At 42.2% G+C, this 21,506-nt stretch overlaps 1 protein-coding gene and 1 long non-coding RNA gene across 9 annotated transcripts in view; one reads left to right on the top strand and one right to left on the bottom strand.

Moving 5' to 3' along the window:
- LOC308463456 lies at nucleotides 1–12,661 on the bottom strand. 2 transcript variants are annotated; one of them, XR_013979588.1, is made up of 3 exons: nucleotides 12,540–12,661; nucleotides 4,284–4,416; nucleotides 1–1,330 (listed from the first exon to the last, which is right to left on the bottom strand). It is a non-coding gene; the product is annotated as an uncharacterized lncRNA (long non-coding RNA). The 2 variants fall into 2 exon arrangements; XR_013979589.1 differs by lacking the exon at nucleotides 12,540–12,661 and adding an exon at nucleotides 10,550–11,500.
- The window catches only part of MRTFB (myocardin related transcription factor B), a 104,433-nt gene continuing 91,163 nt past the window's right edge, over nucleotides 8,237–21,506 (top strand). Inside the window, exons 1-2 of one of the 7 annotated variants that reach the window (XM_080981807.1) lie at nucleotides 8,237–8,338; nucleotides 20,483–20,544. In XM_080981807.1, coding sequence (XP_080837933.1) covers nucleotides 8,252–8,338; nucleotides 20,483–20,544 — 149 coding nt within the window. In that variant the 5' untranslated portion in view covers nucleotides 8,237–8,251. Of the gene's footprint in view, nucleotides 8,339–12,817; nucleotides 12,944–13,325; nucleotides 13,448–18,227; nucleotides 18,308–20,482; nucleotides 20,545–21,506 lie in introns of those variants that run through there. The other 6 variants (XM_080981810.1, XM_080981814.1, XM_080981808.1 and 3 more) reach the window with 6 other exon arrangements.

Raw genomic sequence — 21,506 nt, 5'->3', positions numbered from 1 at the left:
GGGGAGACAACCCAATAGGGGGACTGTGAATGCTAGCTGACAGGTGGGTGGGGCTGGAATCCTGAACAGCAGCACTCACCCTGCAGTGTTTTGCGGCAGCTCCTGCTTTTGTATTCACAAAGCAAATCTCAGAATCCTTTAACAATTATGGCATTACTGATTGGTGTTTAAACAATCCAAAGTCTGCTGTCGTAGTTAAGAACCTAGCCAGCACCTTGCAGATCAGACCGAGGTCTGCCTGGTCTAGCATTCCTTTGGAAGGATGTTGCTAGCAATCAACAAATAGGAGCTGTTCCAGATGCAATTGGTCAGTGGTCTGTGGTTTGCTTTTTTCTGTTACAAAAAATCAATTCTCATTTAATTTGCTTGAAAGGGAATTTTTGGCATTACAGATTGCAGGAACAAAGAGCCTCAGTTGATTAGGGATTGCAAGAGGGACAATAGCTTATATCCACCTTAACACACATACACACACACACACACACACACACACACACCATCCTCATCCAGAATAAGTGTCTTGCATTTGCAGTTTGTGTGTGTCAGAGGAAAACTAGGGAGTGCAGAACTCTGCAGTTAAGGTCATGTGTAGTTTCCAATTTTAATTGCAAATACCAAAATGTGAAATTTCCAGTTTTAAGGCCTGGGCAAGTTCAGACAGGTATACTATTTTTATATGAAGCCTATCTGAACTAGGGATGGAAGAGAAATTTGATCCATTTTGCACTGAAAGGCAAAGCTACCTAATTCACACATCCTGAAACAAGATGAGAACCAAAACACAGCCATCCTTCAAAATTCACACTTATCTGAAATTTGTGATGCAGTTCTCCAATCAAGCAAAGTTTACCAAAAACATTGCATATCAGGGGACAGTATGCATAACGATGAATGTATTCATGAAAATAACATACAAAAATGCATTATATTAGGGAAGATTCTTGTAAGGAATGTATATGTTAGTCAAAATGGCATACAAATGCATTAGGAGAAATTTGCCCTAAGATGCTGATGGATTTTCAAGAGGGCTTTTTGTTTTTTTTGTTTTGTTTTGTTTTTAAATCACACATTGTTGCAAAAATGTGAAGAACTGGATTTAAGATTGTAAAATTAGAAACTGATAGAACAGGAATTGACTGATCTTTCCATTCTTCCTCTAAATGAAGTTGGGTAAGGATCATGCCTGCCTTTTAGTATTTTGATTAGGAACTAAAGAGTTGGGGCTTCTCCATCTTTCATTCTTGGAAGACTGCAGGGACATACAAGGAGCAGCACGCGTCTTTGAGTGTTGTCTTTATTTTTAGCCCACAATCCAGTCTGCAAAAATTGCCTGTGTGGTAGTCATTAAACATTTAATTCTTGGACCCATTGAAACAGACTCCCCATCCCTACTCTGCACACATGCACTCCTGGTCAAAACATTTAAATTATCTGTGAAATATTTTGGCTTTAGTTGAAATCAAACAAAAATGTAAACTTGGGAGTTGAAAGATATCCACTTGGGGCTAGAGGACATGTTATTCCTAGCGGAATATTTCTGTGGATTTTTAATTCTATGTTGTAATAACCCTGAATTTCTTACAATTTTGAGTACCCTCCAAATGGTATATATTTGCAGATTTCTCCTTTTCAGAACTTATACCACAATAAAATGTGTTGCTCTTTTAAGGTACTACAAGACTCATTGTTTTTTGACGAGTTCCCTGTGTTTAACAGGATTATTATTTTTTAATACTTGCATTAATATTCAGTAACTATGGTCAGGAACAGAAGGATGATCTGTGTCCTGTCTTCATATAAAAGGAGGAAATGTCCGGAGCATGTGCAGTTTTGCATTTTAACTCGCCCCAAATCATAGCACCATCACGACTGCCTTGACGGTAAATCCATTTCCTTGGGAATAAACAGCATTTTGCTGTAGAAAAAGGTCGTGACTTTTATGCAAAGTAGTGCCAAATCTCTTGTTCTGCAAGATGGAGGTGGGCAGACAAGCAGGTGGGCCAGTGGGCCAGGTAAGCTGCAGAGTAATAGGTGAGACAGAGCAGCTCCCCCACAACCATCCTGCTCTGATGCCATTGCCTGCTACTTGCATCTTCATTGCACTCAACTGCTGAGACAGAAATGGTGTTGGTATGAGCAGCTGTGGCAAGAGGAGGCTCTTGACAGGTGTGCAGGCCAATCCACCTGATAATTGTGTAATATCACAGTGATGCCATGTGATTCACAGGTGCGTTGCCCAACCCACCTGTCAAAGCTGGCCTGCAAGGTGGAAATGATCCCTTGTCTAAGGGAATCAAGTGGTGGGGTTTGGGGTACTGGGAGGTGGAGGTTGGTGGAGCTGGGGAGAAATGTGAGCAGGGGTACAGCACCTAGAGCCTGTGTGCAACACCTCGTGCACTTGATGAAGTGCCATGATAAATTTGTCTTGATTTTAATGTGCTACAACACTTTTAATTGATCTTACGCTCTCCTGCATTTAAGAGAATGGGAAACGGCCCTTCCGCCTTAAGATGATACCATGCAGGGCAACTTACATTTTTAAAAAGCTCAAACAGGAGATACAAAAGACAAAACAAAAGCTTGTCGCCCTACAAAAAAAGTATTTGCTATCCAGTAAGGCACATAAAGAGATGGGCTCCGTCAAACTTTATGAGATCAAAGACTTCTATGACTAGGGTTTGACCACTGAGAACACTTCTTGCCCTTTAGAACCATTTGTCTGTGTGTACGCTAATGCATGCAGAATCAACTAGAACTCCTAGGGATTCATTCCTCCACCAAGATCTCAAAAGTCAGACATGCTATTGGACTCTCAGACCATCAGCCCCAGCCACCTTGTTCAGGGATGAGAGAGATGCAGTCTAACAGCAGCTGGGGAAGCACAGCTTCCCCACCCCTGCTTTAACCAGATCATGGTCCTTGTAATACAAAGATCTCAAGGCTAGCCCCTGTTAAATTTGACTCTCTAGTAGGAGGATTGTTCAGAATCCTAGTCGTCCCCTTCTATTTAAAGCTCCCACCGAGTGTGTGTCGTGCTCCCACCAGCCCACAGAGCCTTGCTAAATATTGCAATAGCACACTAAAAACAAAACTGAGACCATTAATCTAACTCATAACACAGTCCTTGTTTCTCCTTAATAGTTAGGAACAACACAGCATCTTGAAGATGTACCTACCCTCTGTACACTGAATGAAGGCAGGAGGACAGCACTTGGAAGCAGTGATACACTAGTCCTGTTCAAATGGGGGCTGCTTATTTATTGCCCTCCCCTTTTCTCCCGCTTCAGCTGGTGTAGAACCATGACAAATGGGCAGGGCCAACAAAGCCTAATAATAGGAGTTGGCACATCCCAAAGGCCAAAGGGGAAAAAAGGAGAGGAGGGGAGGAAGCATCCCACTGTAGGGACCTGCATCTGCAAATCCACAGGTCTGAAGAGAGGAACGTTTAAGCACAAGATCAGCTTTTCAATGGAAAAGAATGATCCACTTCAACTTGCATAATAGATGGTCTAAATAATGACACACACACACAGTGTGCTGTAGGATTCCAAACATTACTTTTGCATAGCTGTCAACTTTCCCCTTTTTTTAAGGGAAATTCCCTTATTCCGAATAGGATTCCTCGCAATAAAAGGGAGAAGTTGACAGCTATGCTTTTGGTTTGGTTTGCATTATTCTATAGGCCTCCTCTTTTTAATACATACCACAAAAATTCTCAAGGTCTTCCCATTCCCCAAGTTGTCCTCACCTTTGGTGAGATCCAGAAGAGCTCTTTTTCTGTTTGTTTCTTTATTTCTCCCCCTTATGTACATTTGTTCGTTTGATTCAAAATTAATTGAGGAGGGGAAATGGAATGGAGTTTCCTGTAAAAGGACATGGTTGGCTTCTCTCAAACTCCTGAACAGGAACCTCATGCTGCAACATGTTCTTGCAGGTCCCGCTTAAGAACACTTTCTTTTGAGTAAGCCCTGTTGGACTCAGTGGGGCTTCCTTCCCACTGCATAGGATCAGGACGCAGAAAGTGTTCTGGAAGAACCTCAAAGAGAAAGTATTGTGACTCATACTATAAATGCAAAAGGCACTGCCTTCAACAAGAGGCTACTAGTCTTCCGATAATGAATGTCTTCCAGAAATCAAGAGGCAAAACTGTGTTCCATTGTTTGGTTAACATTAACAGACTACAGCTCTGGGTTCCTCTTAAAAATTACCTCACTATTTATTCTGGGTCTGGTCTGCAAATAAAACAGTTTCTATATATAAAGCAGGAGTTGTTCTTAGCTTACGTTTCCAGGCGTCATTTTCATAGATACAGGCAAAGTCTCATATTACCAGCGCAGAGAAGTCACGCCTGCTGGTGTGTAAGAACTGTTGTTGATTTAAGGCAGCTTCCCCAGTGACATTTCTCAAGAGCAAATCCTGTGGAAGAAAAGGAGTACAAATACTTAAAAATAAATAAATTAATGCAGTTATGCATGTGGCTGGCCTGTGAAGTACAATGCCATTCAGCTGGGTAAAGGGTCACCACTCTTGGGGGGCCTGTTGGGGCCTTTGGGAATTTTGAGAATGGGTACCAGTCACAAAATGGCTGTCGTGGGGATGTAATACAATGCAAAATGCCCATAGTGGGATATGTAACATAACATAAAATGGCTGTCACACCTAAAAGAGCAGAAAAAGAGGACCACACAATGGTGTGTGAGTGCCCTCTTCATCAGCTATCCCCATCAGGTGGGGTGGAGGAAACTTATACTACCTCAGCTACCGCCATGTTTGCCCCAGAGATATGCTCTTTGCACCTCTCCTCATGTCAGAATGCAGACCCTCCAAGGGCCCCAATTTTCCAGGGACAGACCCAGATTTACAGAAGCCGTCCTGGTTTCTGATTTGATCCTGGAATGTCCTGCTTTTACTTAGGACGTCCCTATTTCTGGGGTATTGGGGACAAATTCAAGATGGCAGTCAGAAGCTGCTCAGCCCCATAGTGCCAATATCTCTTCATGTGTGAGGGGGATGGCAGGTGTCCAGCACCTGCCCGAACATGCCTTGTGCTAACACTGGACTTGTCCACTACACAACTATTTTAGGGAAAGGTCGTCACTCAGTGGTAGAGTATCTGCTTTGAATACAGAAGGTCCCAGTTGCAGTTCTCAGCATCTCCCTATAGGGCTGGGAAAGACTCCCTGCTTGAAACCCTGGAGAGCTGCTGCCAGTCAGTGTAGACAAGATTAAGTTAGATGGACTAATGGTCTGACTTTGTAGAAGACTGCTTCTGGTGTTCCTATGTACTTGCAAGTATGTCCAACTGGGAGCTCTGATGCAGTGACTGTGTAACTTAGCCTTACTCTAACTAGAAGCAGACTTGCAGCCCCACTCTGAATTTAAATACTTATAGGACTGCCTATAGTCCAGTGCATTAGATGAGATTATTTTATATTCAGAGACTGCTGATGGCCAGTTGCTGCAATTGCTTGTGTTCCTCCTTCTAACTATGTTGAGCTGGTCAAAAAAATGTGCCAATAACACTTTCTGTTCATATATTAAATAGATTGAAAAATGCCTCCCATGTGAGTGGTTACTTTATAATCTTTGTGGAGTTAGAACAGGGAAAACATCTTTGCTATTAATAGCAGATGGCAAGCTAAAAAGATGTGATAAAAGCTTCATAACTCATCTCTTCTGAACAATGTCAACCTGTCGTGTCTAACAGTGAAATCCGGACTGGGCCAGTTACCAACATCCTGATTGGTCACTATGAAAACAACTGCAGTCCAAGTTCATCTAGACAGCAAACTGGATTGAATTCACGCTGGATAAGATGCCACACTAAAAAAAAAAAAACAAGGGGGGGGAGTACTATAGCACCACTAGAGGAGTGACAGCTAAAAAAATGTTAGAGCTGTATATCCGAGGGGTAAACTGGGCTTAGTTTTCTCTTAGGATGCTTGTTCTGTTTTTCATTTTGTTGCTAGGACTGAGTGTTCTCTTCGTTTTGCTAAAGCCTCCATGCAAAGCCTTTCAATGCAGCTGAGAAAGAAGATATAAAAGCTGTTCATTAAAAAAAAAAGTTTGGCACCAGAGTTGTACTTAAAGTAAACTAAACCTCAAAGTATTTGAACTTCTTTTCCCCTGGTATCCTGGCTGTTATAAAATGTATTTCCATTATTATCATGTTCCAGTGACCTGAGTGATACTCAGTTCTGCATGGATTTCTGCTACTTCCATGGGATTGCTCTTCCCTGCAGCCCCCCACATGTTGACCAAATCTGCTGCAAAGGCAGGGGTGGGGACCCTGCAGAACAATTTGGGGGGCTGCAGAGGATAGAAGAGAGAAGGGAAATCCAGTCACACATCATTGGATATCACTCTCTATACTTTCTTTTACAAGTATTTTTTGATTGATTTAGATTTATTTGGAGCACCTCCTAACATTAATCAGTTGGCATAGAAGAATCTCATGCATTTTGGTTTCTTCAGTTTCTCATTTTTCCAGTCCTACGTTTAGATCCCTACATTTCCATACATGGGTGTAGCCAAGAGGGGGCAGCTGTCCCTCATAATCAATAAAAATCAATTAAAATAAATAGCAACCTGAGGTTCTCCCCCCCCCCAACAAAAGGCCTGCCCCCCAACAAAAATTCTGGTTATGCCCATGTTTCCATACCAGTTTGCAATTTTTGTTTTCAAGTTCCCATTAAAATTCTTCAGCCTTTTTGTGTGAATGTATCCTACTATATACTGTATACATTTTTATATGCGGTTTTGTCTAATATACACATTTTTTGCAAAGCATTTCAACCTAACATGCATTTTTGTATGTTATTGTTGCTAATGTGTGCCTTTATATGCACATTTTACCCTAGCATGTGCGTTTTCATACATATTACTTGGCTGGAGAACCGCGTTGCAAAATTCTAATAAGCTAATTTCAAATGACAGTTTTGTCTCTGTTTGCATATCCTTTCAGAATTAGAAGTGCAGAATTAGACAAGTTTGCCTTCAGATGTGAACTGAATAGAATTTCTCCCCCATCCCTATAACCAGAGAACATTTTTCTTTTGATATCATTCCTTCTATTTCCAATGTTCAGGCTGTGAGCGCCGCTCCTTGTGTAGCCAAGAGTACCACACACATACACATGAGCGGAGGTATCAGTAGGGTTGGTGGAACTCCAAGACTTTCAGAAATATTAAAAAATAGGAGTGGGAGGTACACCAAAAACAGTATGATGAAGATTGCTCAGTGGACACAGAATGCTGACTATTTTGTGTAGAAAATGAGTGGTGGTTGTTGGTGGAATGGATGGGATTCTAAACAGCAGCATTCCACACAGCAATACTTTGTTGCCTCTCCCTCTTGTTATTTGTGGAATCTCTAAAGCTGTGTTTGAAGCAAATATCCAGCCCTGTCTGATGTCTATTTATTCTAAGATATCTAATGTGGTGCCCTCCAAATGTTCTGGGCTACAACTCCCATCATACCATGACCATTGGCCATGCAGGGGCTATAGTCCAACATCTGGAGGGTTACTCCTGGAGTAATTAGAAACAGTGACAAGTTTGCTTTTGTTGTTGTTTCTTCCTCCATCCCAACCTCTTTTCCTTCCATGCTGTGTCTTTTAAATGAGGTCAGTGACTGCTGATCAGTTACATTTGCAAGTTACTCTGGGAAATGTTTTCAGCTGAAGCACATGATTAAACACTTTAAATAAACAGGAGACACAGGCTTTCCCTGACCACTAATATTGGTCCCCAATGTCTTGTCTACTCCAGGTGGCAACCTTGCTGTCATGAACTGGCAGGACAACAGGAAGGAGAAAGAGGATCCTAGTGAGAGGTGTAGCTGGGACTGGGACACACCGGGGCAAGCTGGGGATGGGGAAGGAGACGTTGGTGTAGTAGGAAGTACTCACAGGGTGATAGAGGATGACGAGGGGATGGGGGCCAGTGCACAGGACCCAGAGCCACAGGACCCATCACCAGAGCCAGAGGGGCCCCTGTCCCCATGAACACAGCGGGCTCTAAGGCATAGGGAGCAGCAGGAGTGGTGCTCCAGGAGACTAAGGCAGGCAATGGCCCACAGCCCAGCTCCCTAGCTGGCCAGGTGGGGCTTGCTAGCTCTGGGAGAAGGTGTGTGATTCCTCAGCTGGAGTAGGCTTGGAACAGGTGAGAATCACATGCCTCATCAAGCCCAGATGCTGCAATCAGCATGCAAAGTATAAAAAAAGGCAGCATGTTGATAGATCTTGGCTTTGATGCTTCAAGATCTCTGTTGGACTGCTTCGGTTTGGACATGTGGATTGACCCTGGTCTGGGGACTTGACATACTGACTTGCTTCCAGGTAGGCTAGGGGTTCAGGACACTTGCCTAATTAACCACCAATGGACCCTGTGAGAGCTAGCATACATATTGTTAGAGATTTGGAGTAAAGCCTATAAATTAGCAACTGCCAGGGTTTTGATTAATGCTTGGGCCATGCTGTAAGATTTGGACTCTCTCCATGCAGACTGAAGGTGTAAATAGATGAGTAAACCCTATTTCTTAAAGCATGGCAGCCTCCATTGTGTCTTCTGTTCTCCAAAGGGACACAGACCCTGTGTGAGCGTCTGAGATCCCATGTGCTCTTTCCATGGCTTGGCAGAGAGAAGGACTGGCACTGGGCTTTTGTAACAATATATTGATTCAAAAAGTGGTAATTGCAGCTCTAGAACCCAGGAAAACTTTCCATGGTCACTATGATCATGTAATCTTTTCATGGTTGCTATGACAATGAGGTTCTGAGCTGGTTTGACCAATTGTGAAGCAGGCTGGAGGTTCTGAACTTGCTCATTAACTTTTTGAACTTGACTGCAGGCAGACACCCTTTCAAGTTCTTGCTAGTTGGTCCCTGTTGCATCAACTTCAGTTCTAGTGTGGCTGCAACTGAGCTCATTGCTGCTTACAAATCATGGAACTTGAAAGACTGCTCAGAGTGTTGATCACCCAGCCACAGACATGAAGAGAAAACCTGTATCAAAAAAATTGAGAGTAGATTCTGGCCCCATTGGGATGCCCAAAGACAGCGCTAAACTAGCCAGTCTCTCTCTCCTGATCTGGATGGATTCACACTCTTCTGTAGAATGTCCAAAATGATGTCTTTGCTTCCATGTACCCATGCTTCCTACTGTGAGGTGCAATATCCAGCTCCTCATTTATTATTCTTATTCAGCACCATCAACACACATTTACAGAGTTTAACAGACTTCTGTAAACAAAAATAAAAAAGATCTCTCTGTCCCCAGGGAGCTTTCAATATAAATTATGAGGGTGGGAAGTCAACCTTGCCTGCTTACCCACCATTGGACCCTGAGAGAGCCACCAAACTTGTATTGATTCAAAAAGTGGCCATTGCAGCTCTGGATTTGAGGGTAGTGTATGTTTACATGGTCACTGTGACGATGAGGTTCCAATCTAGCCCAGCTCATTATGAAACTGAGTGCAGGTTCCAATGTTTCTGATTACATTTAAAATCTCCTATAAAATTCTTCAGTGCAGGGAGAAGTTATATAGAAAATAATATATTCAGGATCAGGAGCACTTAAAACCTCCTGGACTCTCAAGTTGGCTGCCCAGCAACCAGAAACACAGGATATCCATTAGTAGTATTATCAGTGCCACACTTTTATCTAGTGCTTTTCTTTATGTGCTTTAAATGTATGCATCTCCTCCCACCCAACTTTTTTTGGGTAGTATTTGTGAATAAAAAGAAACAAAAGGACCAGGATGCTATACCATCTTTGGCAAGGATTAGAAAATGGGATTGCCTAATTAGATATACTCCAGGGTAAAACACTCATGGAACATTTCCCCATTCCATATGTATGGTTTCTTTTTCTGAGATCTAATAATACACCTTTTATCTTGATTTTGGTTTTGGAAACTGGAAACTGGCTCCATACTTTCTTTTGAGAAGCCCGTTTAGTTCTGCAATAAAGTCAGGTTATTTTCTTATGATTATTTTTGGAAAAACACAATTGTTAAGGACTTAAAGGAGACTCAATGGTAATACTTTTGTTTACAGAAATGCTAAACTAATCTGGCTGCTTTCCTCTGGACATTTTCTTCAAGCTCTTGCACATAGTTTGTCAGCATAACTAATGCTAAATTCAACTGCATTTTCCATCAGGAACACACCACTTTGGGGGTTCTTTGGTCTGAAACAGATGTACAAGTGGGGATCTGTAACAAAATGCTTTGTATCCTAGTAGCTAAGATCCCTTCCAGACGTCCTTTTTATTGTGTATTCATTGTGATTTGTGCTCATCATGCTTTTGGGGAAGTAACACGCAACCCCACTTTCAATATTGTTTGAGCTTGTAAACATTTGGGGTGGTGACTCTGTTTCATTTCCAATCACTGCATATTCCGTATCACATATTTTATTTTTAGACTTGCTTGTGCTATGCTGCTGTCCCTCCAGATAATAATAATGTGGTAGCACTGGGGAAACACTGTAGAAAAACCTAAAGCAGAATAAATCCACTATTATTGCATCCATCTCAATAGGATTTACCTCTGAACAAACATGGGTGGGGTTTCATTGCTGGTAACCAAAAGAAGTTCACGATCTCTTAGCCTAAACAACCTAAAAAAAAATAATAATCAAAGGGGAAGAACCCCAGCTCTGTGGAGGAGTGGGCAGGTGTTTAAAATGCAGTAAATACTGTTATAGAGGGTTCTTAAACCATAGAAATTTAAAAATGGTAGGATTTTGATTATTTGGAGTACTGAAGGGAAGATTGCAGGCGAGTGGGCAAAATACAGGCTAAGCTTGCTTTCCACCTGGGATAGAGGCATTAACATGACAAAAGATGTTGATGGCCCACCTGAGAGCAATCTTGGGCCTGAGCAGACTGCCAGAGTAACTGAGTGTGAAGAAACAGGAAAAGAGTGTCTTTAGCAAGGTGTGCTGGGAACAAGGGGGAGAAAAAAGGGAGTGATTGATCTTGGACTGGCTGGGAGAGATGCCTTTGACTCCAGTGCTGCACTGCTGTGGGGAACAAACTCCTCTTGAAATGAACATGTAAGATCTGGACTCTCTCCATGTCGACTGTAGGTGGAAATATGTGAATAAATAATACTTCTTAAAGCTACAACAGTTTCTGCCATGCGTTAAATTTTCCAAGAGAACATCGACCCTGTGTGAGTGCCTGGAACTGCCTGGAATATTGCAAAGAGTGGGGGTATCCAACTTTTGTGACAGGAAAGGTGAGAAATGGAGGATATAGGCTGGGTATTGGAGCTAAGCAAATAACCAACTCAAATTCATATATGTATTTGTAGCCAAGTGAAATGGCTATTTGATTTTAAAAATAAAGTGCCCAACATTTACAACACACTCCGTTGGATTGCATGACAAAAGAAATACAGGATATAAATGTAAGTAAATAATGGCAGACCCTTGACCACCATGCTTTTAAAAATTAACAATCAAACAACCCTTAGATTTGTACAATTGCTATCACAGATAGCAATTAAAACCAAAAGTATCTTAAAACCAAAGTATCTTAAAACCAAAGTATCTTAAAACCAAAGTATCACAGATAAGACAGCCACTGATTTCTGGCAAGGTCTCAAACACCTTTGTAACATCTGTGTGACAGGAAGGAATTCATTAGGCACAGCATTTCCTGTCTCGATGATGGTTAACAATAGGAAAATTTTGCTGCTTGAAAGTGTGCTAACCGCATAGATTTATGAAAATATGAAGGCTGGAGGAAAATTTCACCTTTAACTGCACTGACTGTGGATTAAAACAGGAAGGGGAAAGAGGAGGCAACTAATTTACAGTATGTGACCCTGAGCATGTGCAGGTTTGTAGCACTTTTGAAAGATTTGCGGCATCTATTTTTCTGCCCTGAAGCAAGGTCCTGAGGCCACCAGAGCATCTGCCGCAACAGGAGAGAGCCAATGCCAGTCCTACTCAGAGGAGACCCATTGAAATTAATGGACACAGCCCATTAATTTCAGTGGGTCTACTCCTGGTAGGACTGTTGGCTACACAGCCAAATAAATCTCTTAAAGCGCAATCCTAACCAGGTCTGGTGAAAAAGAAATTCTGTTAGTTTTTTAAGTTTTCAAAACTTTTATTATGAAGTTAAAATAACAATCCAGTTAAGAAATATGAAATAAAAAGCCCCCCCTTTAACATCAAATATGAAATAAAAAGTCCCCCCCTTTAACATCGAATTCACTGTGTAGTCTTATGAGAAAGTTATGAGGTAATGGCTGTGAACCGTTGTTTGTTTGTTCGTTACATTTCCTCCCTTTATTGTACATCCTTTTAAATTCAATGCTGCTCTCTCCCAGGTAAACGGGGTTAGGGGCTGCAGCTTGTGCCTTTTAAGGTGCCGCAAGCCTTTCCTCGCGCGCTCCCTAAACATTTCGTTTATACGCATTTTTGTTTCGTGAGGAAGGAAGGAAACGCTTTAAAGAAGCTTCCCAAGTATGAGGTGGCTCCGGCTGGCATTACTGGCAACTTCGCGCAACTTGTGCCAACTCGCCTCAGAAAGTTACAAAAGAAGCAGGAGGTGGGAAAGGGTGGGGGGGGGGTGAAAAAAGGTGGGAAAACACCCGGATGGAAGAGGTGGCGCCAAGGGTAGCTCTCTCCCCACCCCCCTCTCCCCGAGGAAAGCCAACGGTTTTAGCGCGAGGGAGCGTCGCGTGCCTTCCCCTCCGCAAACACCTTTGCCTGCTTGGCGCTTCTGCGCTGAACCGACGCCCAATCAGCCGAGCGCGCTGGGTCTCCCCGCCACGCCCACCAACGCACCCCCCCCCACCGGCTCTCTCGCGCACCGTGCTCTCCCCTCTCACCCCCCCACCACCTCCTCCTCTCACTCGACTTTTGTAAACTCTCGCCGCCAAAGCTCGCGAGAGGACATGTCCGCGGCTGTAGCGTCCAGAGAGGGTGAGTGAGGGGCGGACTTCGGGTTCGCGGCGGGGTTCAGCTGACGAAGGGGAGGAGAGGGCGTAATGTGTGTAACTCTATATATTTGAGAGAAATTATTTCCCCCCTCTTTCCCATCTTTTCCGTTCTCACCACCCCCACCCCCCGCGACGGCGGTGGCAGCGCAGGCTTGAGGCGAAGGGTCGCGGTTGGGCGGGGGTGGGGGGTGGAGAAGGGGGCGACGTTTCTCCACCGCGCGCGCGCGCGACACACACAGCCGTTCCGCGGTCTGGGTTGTTTGCGCGAGCGCCTGCAGATTGTGACCTCGGGGTCCAGAGGGGGCGGGGCTTCCAGGAGGCTGCGAAGTCCGCGGGGACCCTCCCCAGAAGTGGCTGCATTTCTGGAGCCTGCAAAATTGCCGCCGGGGTCGGGTCGGCGCGGGTTAGACTTACATACGTGTGTATGTGTGTGCCAGCACGCGCGCCGCAGGGTCTTAATTTTCGGGTTCTTTGGTACTATGACAAGGTGCGGGGAGGGGAAGAGGTGGAACCACTAGGTAGGATGGCGCCCTTCCCAAAGTCAGCAGGACTGATCATGGGCGTCGGCGGTTTTAGGTACCTGCTGTACCTGGAAACTTAAGGGGAAGGGTCGTAACACAGTAGTACTGCATCCTCTTTGGCCAGCATCTCCAGATCGGGTTGGGAACAGGGCTGCCAGCCTGAATATTTTTTTGGGGGGGGGCGGGACAGGTAAACACTGCCCTGCATAATAGATGGCGTGCAACCACAACGTTTGCCCATCAACTGGGGGGTGCTAGCACCCTCAAATATTTTGTTTGGGGAAGGTGAAGGGACTTTGGCGCTCCGGAGTTGGCTCCCTTTTGGTGGGGAAGTCTCTTGCCTGAGAATCATTGCCAGTCACGGTAGACACTTCTGAGCTTGATGGGCCAGTGGTTTGTCTCAGAATAAGGCAACTTCTAGTATTCCTGTTCTTACATCCTTCAGGAATGGTAGCAGAGTTTTAAAACACACACATGCAGAGTATCATCATCATAATAGACCAATTACCTGTTCTGGTCCAGTATCCTATTCTTGCAGTGGCCAACCACATGCCAATGGGAAACATGTAAACAGGACCTGAGCGCAACACTACTCTCAATTCCTGTGGTTTCAAGCACATTACAGTACACTATTTAGAAGCAAACTGCCTCCAGCACAATGTAGTGCAGGGATAGTCAACACGGAACCTTCCACATTTTGTTAGATATACAGTGGTACCTTGGGTTACATATGCTTCAGGTTACATACGCTTCAGGTTACAGACTCCACTAACCCAGAAATATTACCTCAGATTAAGAACTTTGCTTCAGGATGAGAACAGAAATTGTGCAGCAGCGGTGCAGCAGCTGCAGGAGGCCCCATTAACTAAAGTGGTGCTTCAGGTTAAGAACAGTTTCAGGTTAAGAACAGACCTCCGGAATGAATTAAGTACTTAACCTGAGGTACCACTGTACTCCAAATCCTGTCAGCTCCAGCTAGCATGGCCAATGGCAAGGATGGTGGGAGTTGTAGTCCAGCATCATGTGGAGGCCACTGAGTTGGCTGTTTCTGGTTTAGTAGTTAGAATGACCAGGGTTCAAGTCCCCAGCCACGCACTTGCAAGGTGTTGTGAGGATCATACAGAGAGAGCAAGCACAGTGTACATTGCCTCTAAACATCAGAGATGGGACAGGATAAAATGTAACAAGTAAAGTAAAATAAATTTATGGTGTACTTTTAGTATTCAAAAAGTACTTTTTATACAACAGGACAAATATATGCATTACTTGTCTAGTGAATGACTTGTGAGCCTGTCCCTTCAAAAGATGAGAATTTTTCATTGGGACTAGGGAATCCTGAAATATTTCAGTTCACATTGCTTAGAAAAGTCTATATCTAGTGTATGGAAAATATACAAGTAGCTATGCTTTTCAGTAACAATATTAACCCTAATGTTTGATAATTTTAAATGAACAATTTTGTGTCAGTGGAAGTTTTGCCATTTTACATGGAGTTGCAAGGGGAAGAAAACCGCTGCAATCAGTATGAAGGGAACTATGTGCTTTCTGTTGAATTCTCTGGGGCCCTGTGTTTCTGTTCTCTTAATTTCCCCAACAATTTGCCTGTGCTCTTTTACTGAGGAAAGTAGCTCTACCACTTTATTCACCTGATTTGGCCCTGATCTAGCTGTTTGCATGTGTAGCAGTGGGTGCTAACAGCCAGAGCTGTATGTATCTATGTCTACTCAGATTAGCAGGGATATGACTGACCACTGAGACTGTGGATACCTCAGTTGGTAGAGTGTGATACTCTTAATCTTGAGGTTGTGGGCCTAAGCCACATGCTGGCCAAAAAGATTCCTACATTGCAGGGGGTTGGACTAGATGACCCTTGGGAGTATCTTCCAACTCTGCCAGTCTATGATTCTAAGAAAAGGTGGGGAGCCGAATCTAAATGTCTGCATCCCTCAAGACACAATCTTAGCACTGATGGAATACAGATTGTGGCGGTGTAGAGATGGCCTGCTGCTGACAGTATTGCTTTTCCCTCTTGTCTTAAATTGAGCTTTGTAACTTTCACTTACGTTATCAAAAGATCTTTTTCTTTTTTCATTTGTGAGAGGTGGGGGATTTATTCTATTTCACTGATTAAGAGGGAGATGCACAGCCTTTAAGGGAAAGTCCATAAAATAACAGGGACATTGCTGCAGTGGGAGGGACTAGCTTTATTACTTTTTTGTCTGAAACTTTTATTATACCAGTTAGGGTTACTATAACTGTAAAATCACTGCAATAAAATGAATAATAAATTCACAGAATTGTAGAGCTGGAGCGGATCTTGAGAGTCATCCAGACTAACAACCTGCAATGCAGGAATCTCAACTAAAGTATCAATGACAGAGAGTCCACCACCTTCTGAGGGAGTCTGTTCCATTGTCGAACAGATCTTACTGTCAGAAAGTTATTCCCAATGTTTAGTCAGAATCTCCTTTATTGTAACTTGAAGCCATTGGTTTGGGTCCTACCCCCTGGAGCAGAAGAAGAGCTTGCTCAATCTTCCATGTGACAGCCCTTTAGATATTTGAAGATGGCTATCATATCTCCTACCAGTCTCCTCTTTTCAAGACTGAACATACTTAACTCCCTCATAAGGTTTGGCTTCCAGACCCTTGGTTGCCCTCCTCTGCACATAGTTCCAGCTTGTCAATATCCTTCTTAAATTGTGGCATCCAGAGCTGGGAACAGTACTCCAGGTGTGGTCTGACCAAAGCAGAATAGAGCAGTACTAGGACTTTCCTTGATCTGGACACTGCACCACTTCTATACTTTTACATCTTCTCCACACAGAGTACCTACTGCTTGCTTGTTCTTCCTCTTCTTTTGAACATAGCCAAAAAAACCTTTTATTATTGTTTTTAACCTCTCATGCAAGCCTGAGCTCGTTATGCCTGACCTTCTCCCTGCCACTGCTGGCTACTTCATGATTTCAGCTTGCTTCCATTTCTTATACAGGCCCTTCTTACATCTCAGCTCAGCTGTAAATGCAGCTATAATGGTTTCTTCAGATGCCTCCCACTTTCCTTTCTTGTTGGAATTATCTGCACTTGTGCTTTCAATATTTCACCTTTAAGAAACCCCCTTCTCTTTGAGTATTTCTGACCATGGGATCTCATCCAGTAGTTCCTTAAACTGTACTGAACATTGAGTTTCCAGTGTGAGAACAACTCATGTCCCATTCACTTCCCAATTCCCAGATTTCTGTACAATGGTACCTCGGGTTACGTATGCTTCAGGTTACATACACTTCAGGTTGCAGACTCTGCTAACCCAGAAATATTACCTCGGGTTAAGAACTTTGCTTCAGGATGAGAACAGAAATTGTGCAGCAGCGGCAGCAGAAGGCCCCATTAGCTAAAGTGGTGCTTCAGGTTAAGAACAGTTTCAGGTCAAGAACAGACCTCCAGAACAAATTAAGTTCTTAACTCGAGGTATCCCTGTCAGCGGATAGGCTGGCTGGGCTCTGACATGGCCGGGATCCCCCAGGCAATGGGGGACAGAGTCCTCCGCCCCTGGTGGGGAGTGGGTGGCCACACGGTCCACCACAATTCCTCCCCACTGGGAAGTGGAGCAAATTTGTCACTTTTGAATTTCTGTAACCTTAGCCTTTTTGTACACAACGTGAAAATCGTTTTTGGTTACCTTTGGGTCTGGGAGCCTGAAGATCTTAAGCTGCTACTTGTTGAACTTAATTACATAACCATTAGCCTCTCCTTTTCCTGGTACTAATCTTTTAAAATTTCCTGTAAGTGTTGAAGTAGTGAAGACACCAATTATAGAAAATTTCTCTTTATCTGTCACCTTCCATATGGAAAGCTACATGGGAGGGGGAAAGGGTCTACCATAGCTTTCTCCTGACATCATAGATACCCCCACCTGTGTGTAGGCTTTTTTTTCATCATGTAGCACACCCATACATACCTGAAGTCCAAAACTAGGTTTGTTGGCTCAACTGATGTTTGTCGGTTTTATCATAGTAAATATCAGACTGTAGCTGAGGCCTTATTTCAACTGATCAGGACTATTACCCTCATTGTGTCTTGCATACAGTATATTTGTTAATGCAATCTTATTATTTGCCTATTTTGTAACAACCTTAAACCTTACCTACATACTTTAAGTTTATTAATTTCACTGGGTCTGCTCTTCGTAAAGCTTAGTTGAATACCACCCTAAGTAAGGATAACCTTTTTTCTTTATGCTGCTTGCGGATCCTCATATGATTTGCAAACTGACTGAGCGTGTTTCTCACTCAGGTTTTCAAATTATTTAAGGAGTTGTTGAACTGCAGTGGAGCCAAGACATACCTTTGTGGGATACAACTTTTTTTACTTTTTTGTAATTAATGTTTGCCTTCTGGGATATGTCATATGTGGTTTATCACATACTGTGATTATGCTTGGAAGGTGCTTGCTCTACAGTCAAAACAGTTGAAAAGGCTACTTTTGCATTTGTGCCTTCAATATTTCGCCTTTAAGAAACTCCCTTAACTCTGAGTATTTCTGAATATTTTCAAGATTCAGCTGATCATGAAAATTTGTATTTTTGTTTTACAATATTAAATATATTCCATCCTGAAACTACTTATGCACGAGGGATGTGTTTTTCTTAGCAGTCATATTACAGCATCATTGTGAACAATTGTGGATATATTCTTTATTATTTATGTAAAGGATAAATATATTCCCTTCCCATTGCTTTTTTTTTCAGAGCAAAACATTTCCTAACTCTTATTTGAATACAGTTGCTATTTTGAAAAGCTTTGCTGTAACACAGTTCAGTGCTTCATGGTATGCTTTTTAAATGTTTGTATTTTAATTGAGATTCGTTTGGTGCCTCTTCCATTCTATATATTTTGGCTAAAATGGAGAAGCAAGTATAATTTATGTTGGGAATATGCTCCAACACCAGGAGCAAACATTACTAAAACTTGGGTGCTCAGTCTCCTAGGAGCTCTAGTAATGATTGTGATCATTTTTGTTTTGTAACAAAAGTGAGAATTGGAGTTTCCTTTTAAGCTAGGAGTTGATCCTGATCTATGTGGCCTTAAGTGTATAAGTGATATGGGATGTGCCATCCTTATTCTTCTTATCTTGGAACCCCTGCACACAAGGAGGCAGTTCTATCTGCCTGGTTTGTTGGGCATCCAGTGTACTGTATAATTTCTCAGTACTACCTTGCCGGAGGCACCTTTGCTCATTAGGCATAGAATACACCCTTCTCTCCTCTACCTGAGCCTCTAAGGTAGAAAGAAGATAAAGAGAGCTTAGAGTCAATATGGTAAAATAAGATGGGAACCTTTGCATTCTTACTACAGTGCAGCCATTGAATGACTGGAATAGTTATATGTGCAGTAATCAGTGAGGTAATATTTACATAACAGAGTGTATGGTTACATAAACATTGTGAACAAGAGTTATAACATAGGAGTGGTATTCTCCTGATCTTATAACAGTCATTTGCGTATATGAGACTTAAAAGTACATAAAAATTTAAGATGAGCAATTCTTTATACACAATAGTTGGTGCACTGTATATTTGGACAAAGATTAAGACAAACTAAATAATAGTACAGCAGTCACTAGAAACTAACCAGCAATTATCCTCAGATGACCCCATCTTAATTCTATGTATTAAACTGCTTTTAAACTTAAGTTTACATCCAGTATACGTTCTGTATATTAAAGGAGATGTTTGACATAAAGCAGCTCCTGGGAAGGGGGGAGAGAAGTAGTCTTCTCTGCATTTTTAAAAAAAGAAATGGTACATGTTCTTATTCATTTTCTCTGCAAAAGTAAGCATCATTATGTAGAGTTTTCTGAAATTGCCATTTGGGGAAATATTTCTAATTGACATATAAATTGGTGATGAAAAGAAGAGAAAATGTTTGGTTTTCTCTTCTAAACCTTTCATTAGAAGTGTGTGAATTTAATTTATGAATTCTTGCTGTGGTTCTGATAGCAAAGGCTCGATGCATAAGTGTTTGTATAATGGAGAACTTTAATATCTTTTAGATTGAATTATAAATAGGAACAGCATAGCAGGCTCAGAACTTAAGTAGCTATAATACTAAACCAAAAAATACCTCAATTCCCAAATGCCATATATAACCAACCTAGAAATACCAAAACAGCAAAGGGCCTTCACTTTGGCCCGAGGTCAGGCCTTCCCCTCAGCTATCCAGGAAGGCCGTTTTAGGAAGGTACCTTACAGGGAGGAGAAATGCCCCTGTGTCTCAGGGCAGCTAGAAACTATTGAATATGTCTTCTTCCACTGCCAATATTATGCAGATGTGTCAAGTTCATCCTGCCAATTCTATACCAATTCTCTGCACAGACAGAGCAATGCTATACCTCCTTGCTACTTCAAGATGCAAACCCAGATGTAACATACTCAGCTGCCAAATTTTGCACTGCAAAGATGGACATTCACCAAAGAATGGTTTGGGTCATGTACCAGACCTAAACTCAAGACCCGTGCCCTCTCTTGCACCCTCCCTTCTATAGTTACTTTTGCAACTGCTTGCTCTTAACTCTCTAGCTGATTTTAAGTCTCCCTCATGCATCCCCCCTTCTTTGAGTCACTCATTTTACCCATTTTATTTCCTAAATTACTGTGTTCCTATTTTAACCTATGCTGGTCTTTGACCGTAATAAAGATGATGATGATGATGACGACGACGACAGTACTATTCCGTACAGTTAATGGAATGTCATTTTCTAATTCTTTAGCTGGGTGATAAATGTTACATTGTGCAAATCTTGTACTTGAGAACTATGTTAAGTTAATCAGGGTCCCTTCAAATTAGTTTTATCTTCTCCATGTATTTAGTGGAAACAGGAAAACTGGACCTGCTCCAGTCACACAAGGCAGCTTCCTGAATCAGGAACTAAGATTATTTGTATATATAAATAAATGTTAAGAGGAAATTTTAGATTCTTTTTTTGTGATCTTTCATTTTCCAGATTCACATTGAATGTATTGAAACAGACTGTAAGGGACACGATTTTAAGTGGTTAGTGGTGAGGTAAGTAAGTTTACATATCAGCATGTATTAGTCCTCTCAAAACATACTGTAGCTGAAATTTACCAGCTTTCTACAGGGTACTCAAAGCTCCTTCAGCCACAGCAAGTTCATCTTGTATACAGCTGTTGGCAACACTATTTTCATTGTTTGCTTATATATTCTTCAGTAGAATCTAAAACTCGTTCATGGGTAACAGTTCCTCATTTTTTTTGCTAGATTTCTCCCAATTTTCACTTGGCAGAAATAATTGCTATCTCACATGATTGGCTTTAGATTCCTGTGTGAGGGAATGGGTCTTCTACTCACACAGTGAGAGTGGTTGTATATCAACCCACATCTTCCATATCTACAATCCCTGTGTCTGCTGGAAACTCTGCCAACGAAGGGGAAACACTACAGAGCAATCTTTTGGGCAGTGGAGGAAAAGGGGAGGGTATAGCTGGGGGTGGGGTGGGATTGGCATGCCCCTATGCATTTCAGTCACATGGCAAGGTCTTTCAGATCCAAGCTAATCTATCCATTCCAATAATTTCCTAGTTATGCTTTCAAATTTAATAATAGTTTCATACTTCCTTGACAGTTTTTCCTGTGCAAATATTTTACTCATTTTAAGAAATCCCATTCTGCTCATTTAGGAATTATTCACTGAATTTCTCAACCATGGATTCTAATCCTAACTCATTTTGTGAAAACAAATTTGTATTTATCAGTATATTAAAAGATCCATGTTAAAGTTTTTTACTGTTTTGTACTTTCATATTACTCAGATTCTTGAAAATACATCTTTTGAAGTAACTGAAGAATTAGAAAATGAAATATTACTCCTTTGGAATTAAAACACATTTATGTCCAGAGAATTATGAAACTGATTCCATTATCACAATGGGGCTTTGAATGTATTTTTAATCATACAGTAGGTTCCCCTTACCCCCCACTCGTCCACATGACAAACCGGTTGTGAA

This window comes from Podarcis pityusensis, assembly GCF_964106645.2.
Source record: "Podarcis pityusensis genome assembly, chromosome: 14".
Taxonomy (NCBI): Eukaryota; Metazoa; Chordata; class Lepidosauria; order Squamata; family Lacertidae; genus Podarcis; species Podarcis pityusensis.
The sequence above is the reverse complement of the archived record's forward strand: the minus strand, read 5'-3'. Positions and strand labels throughout refer to the sequence as shown.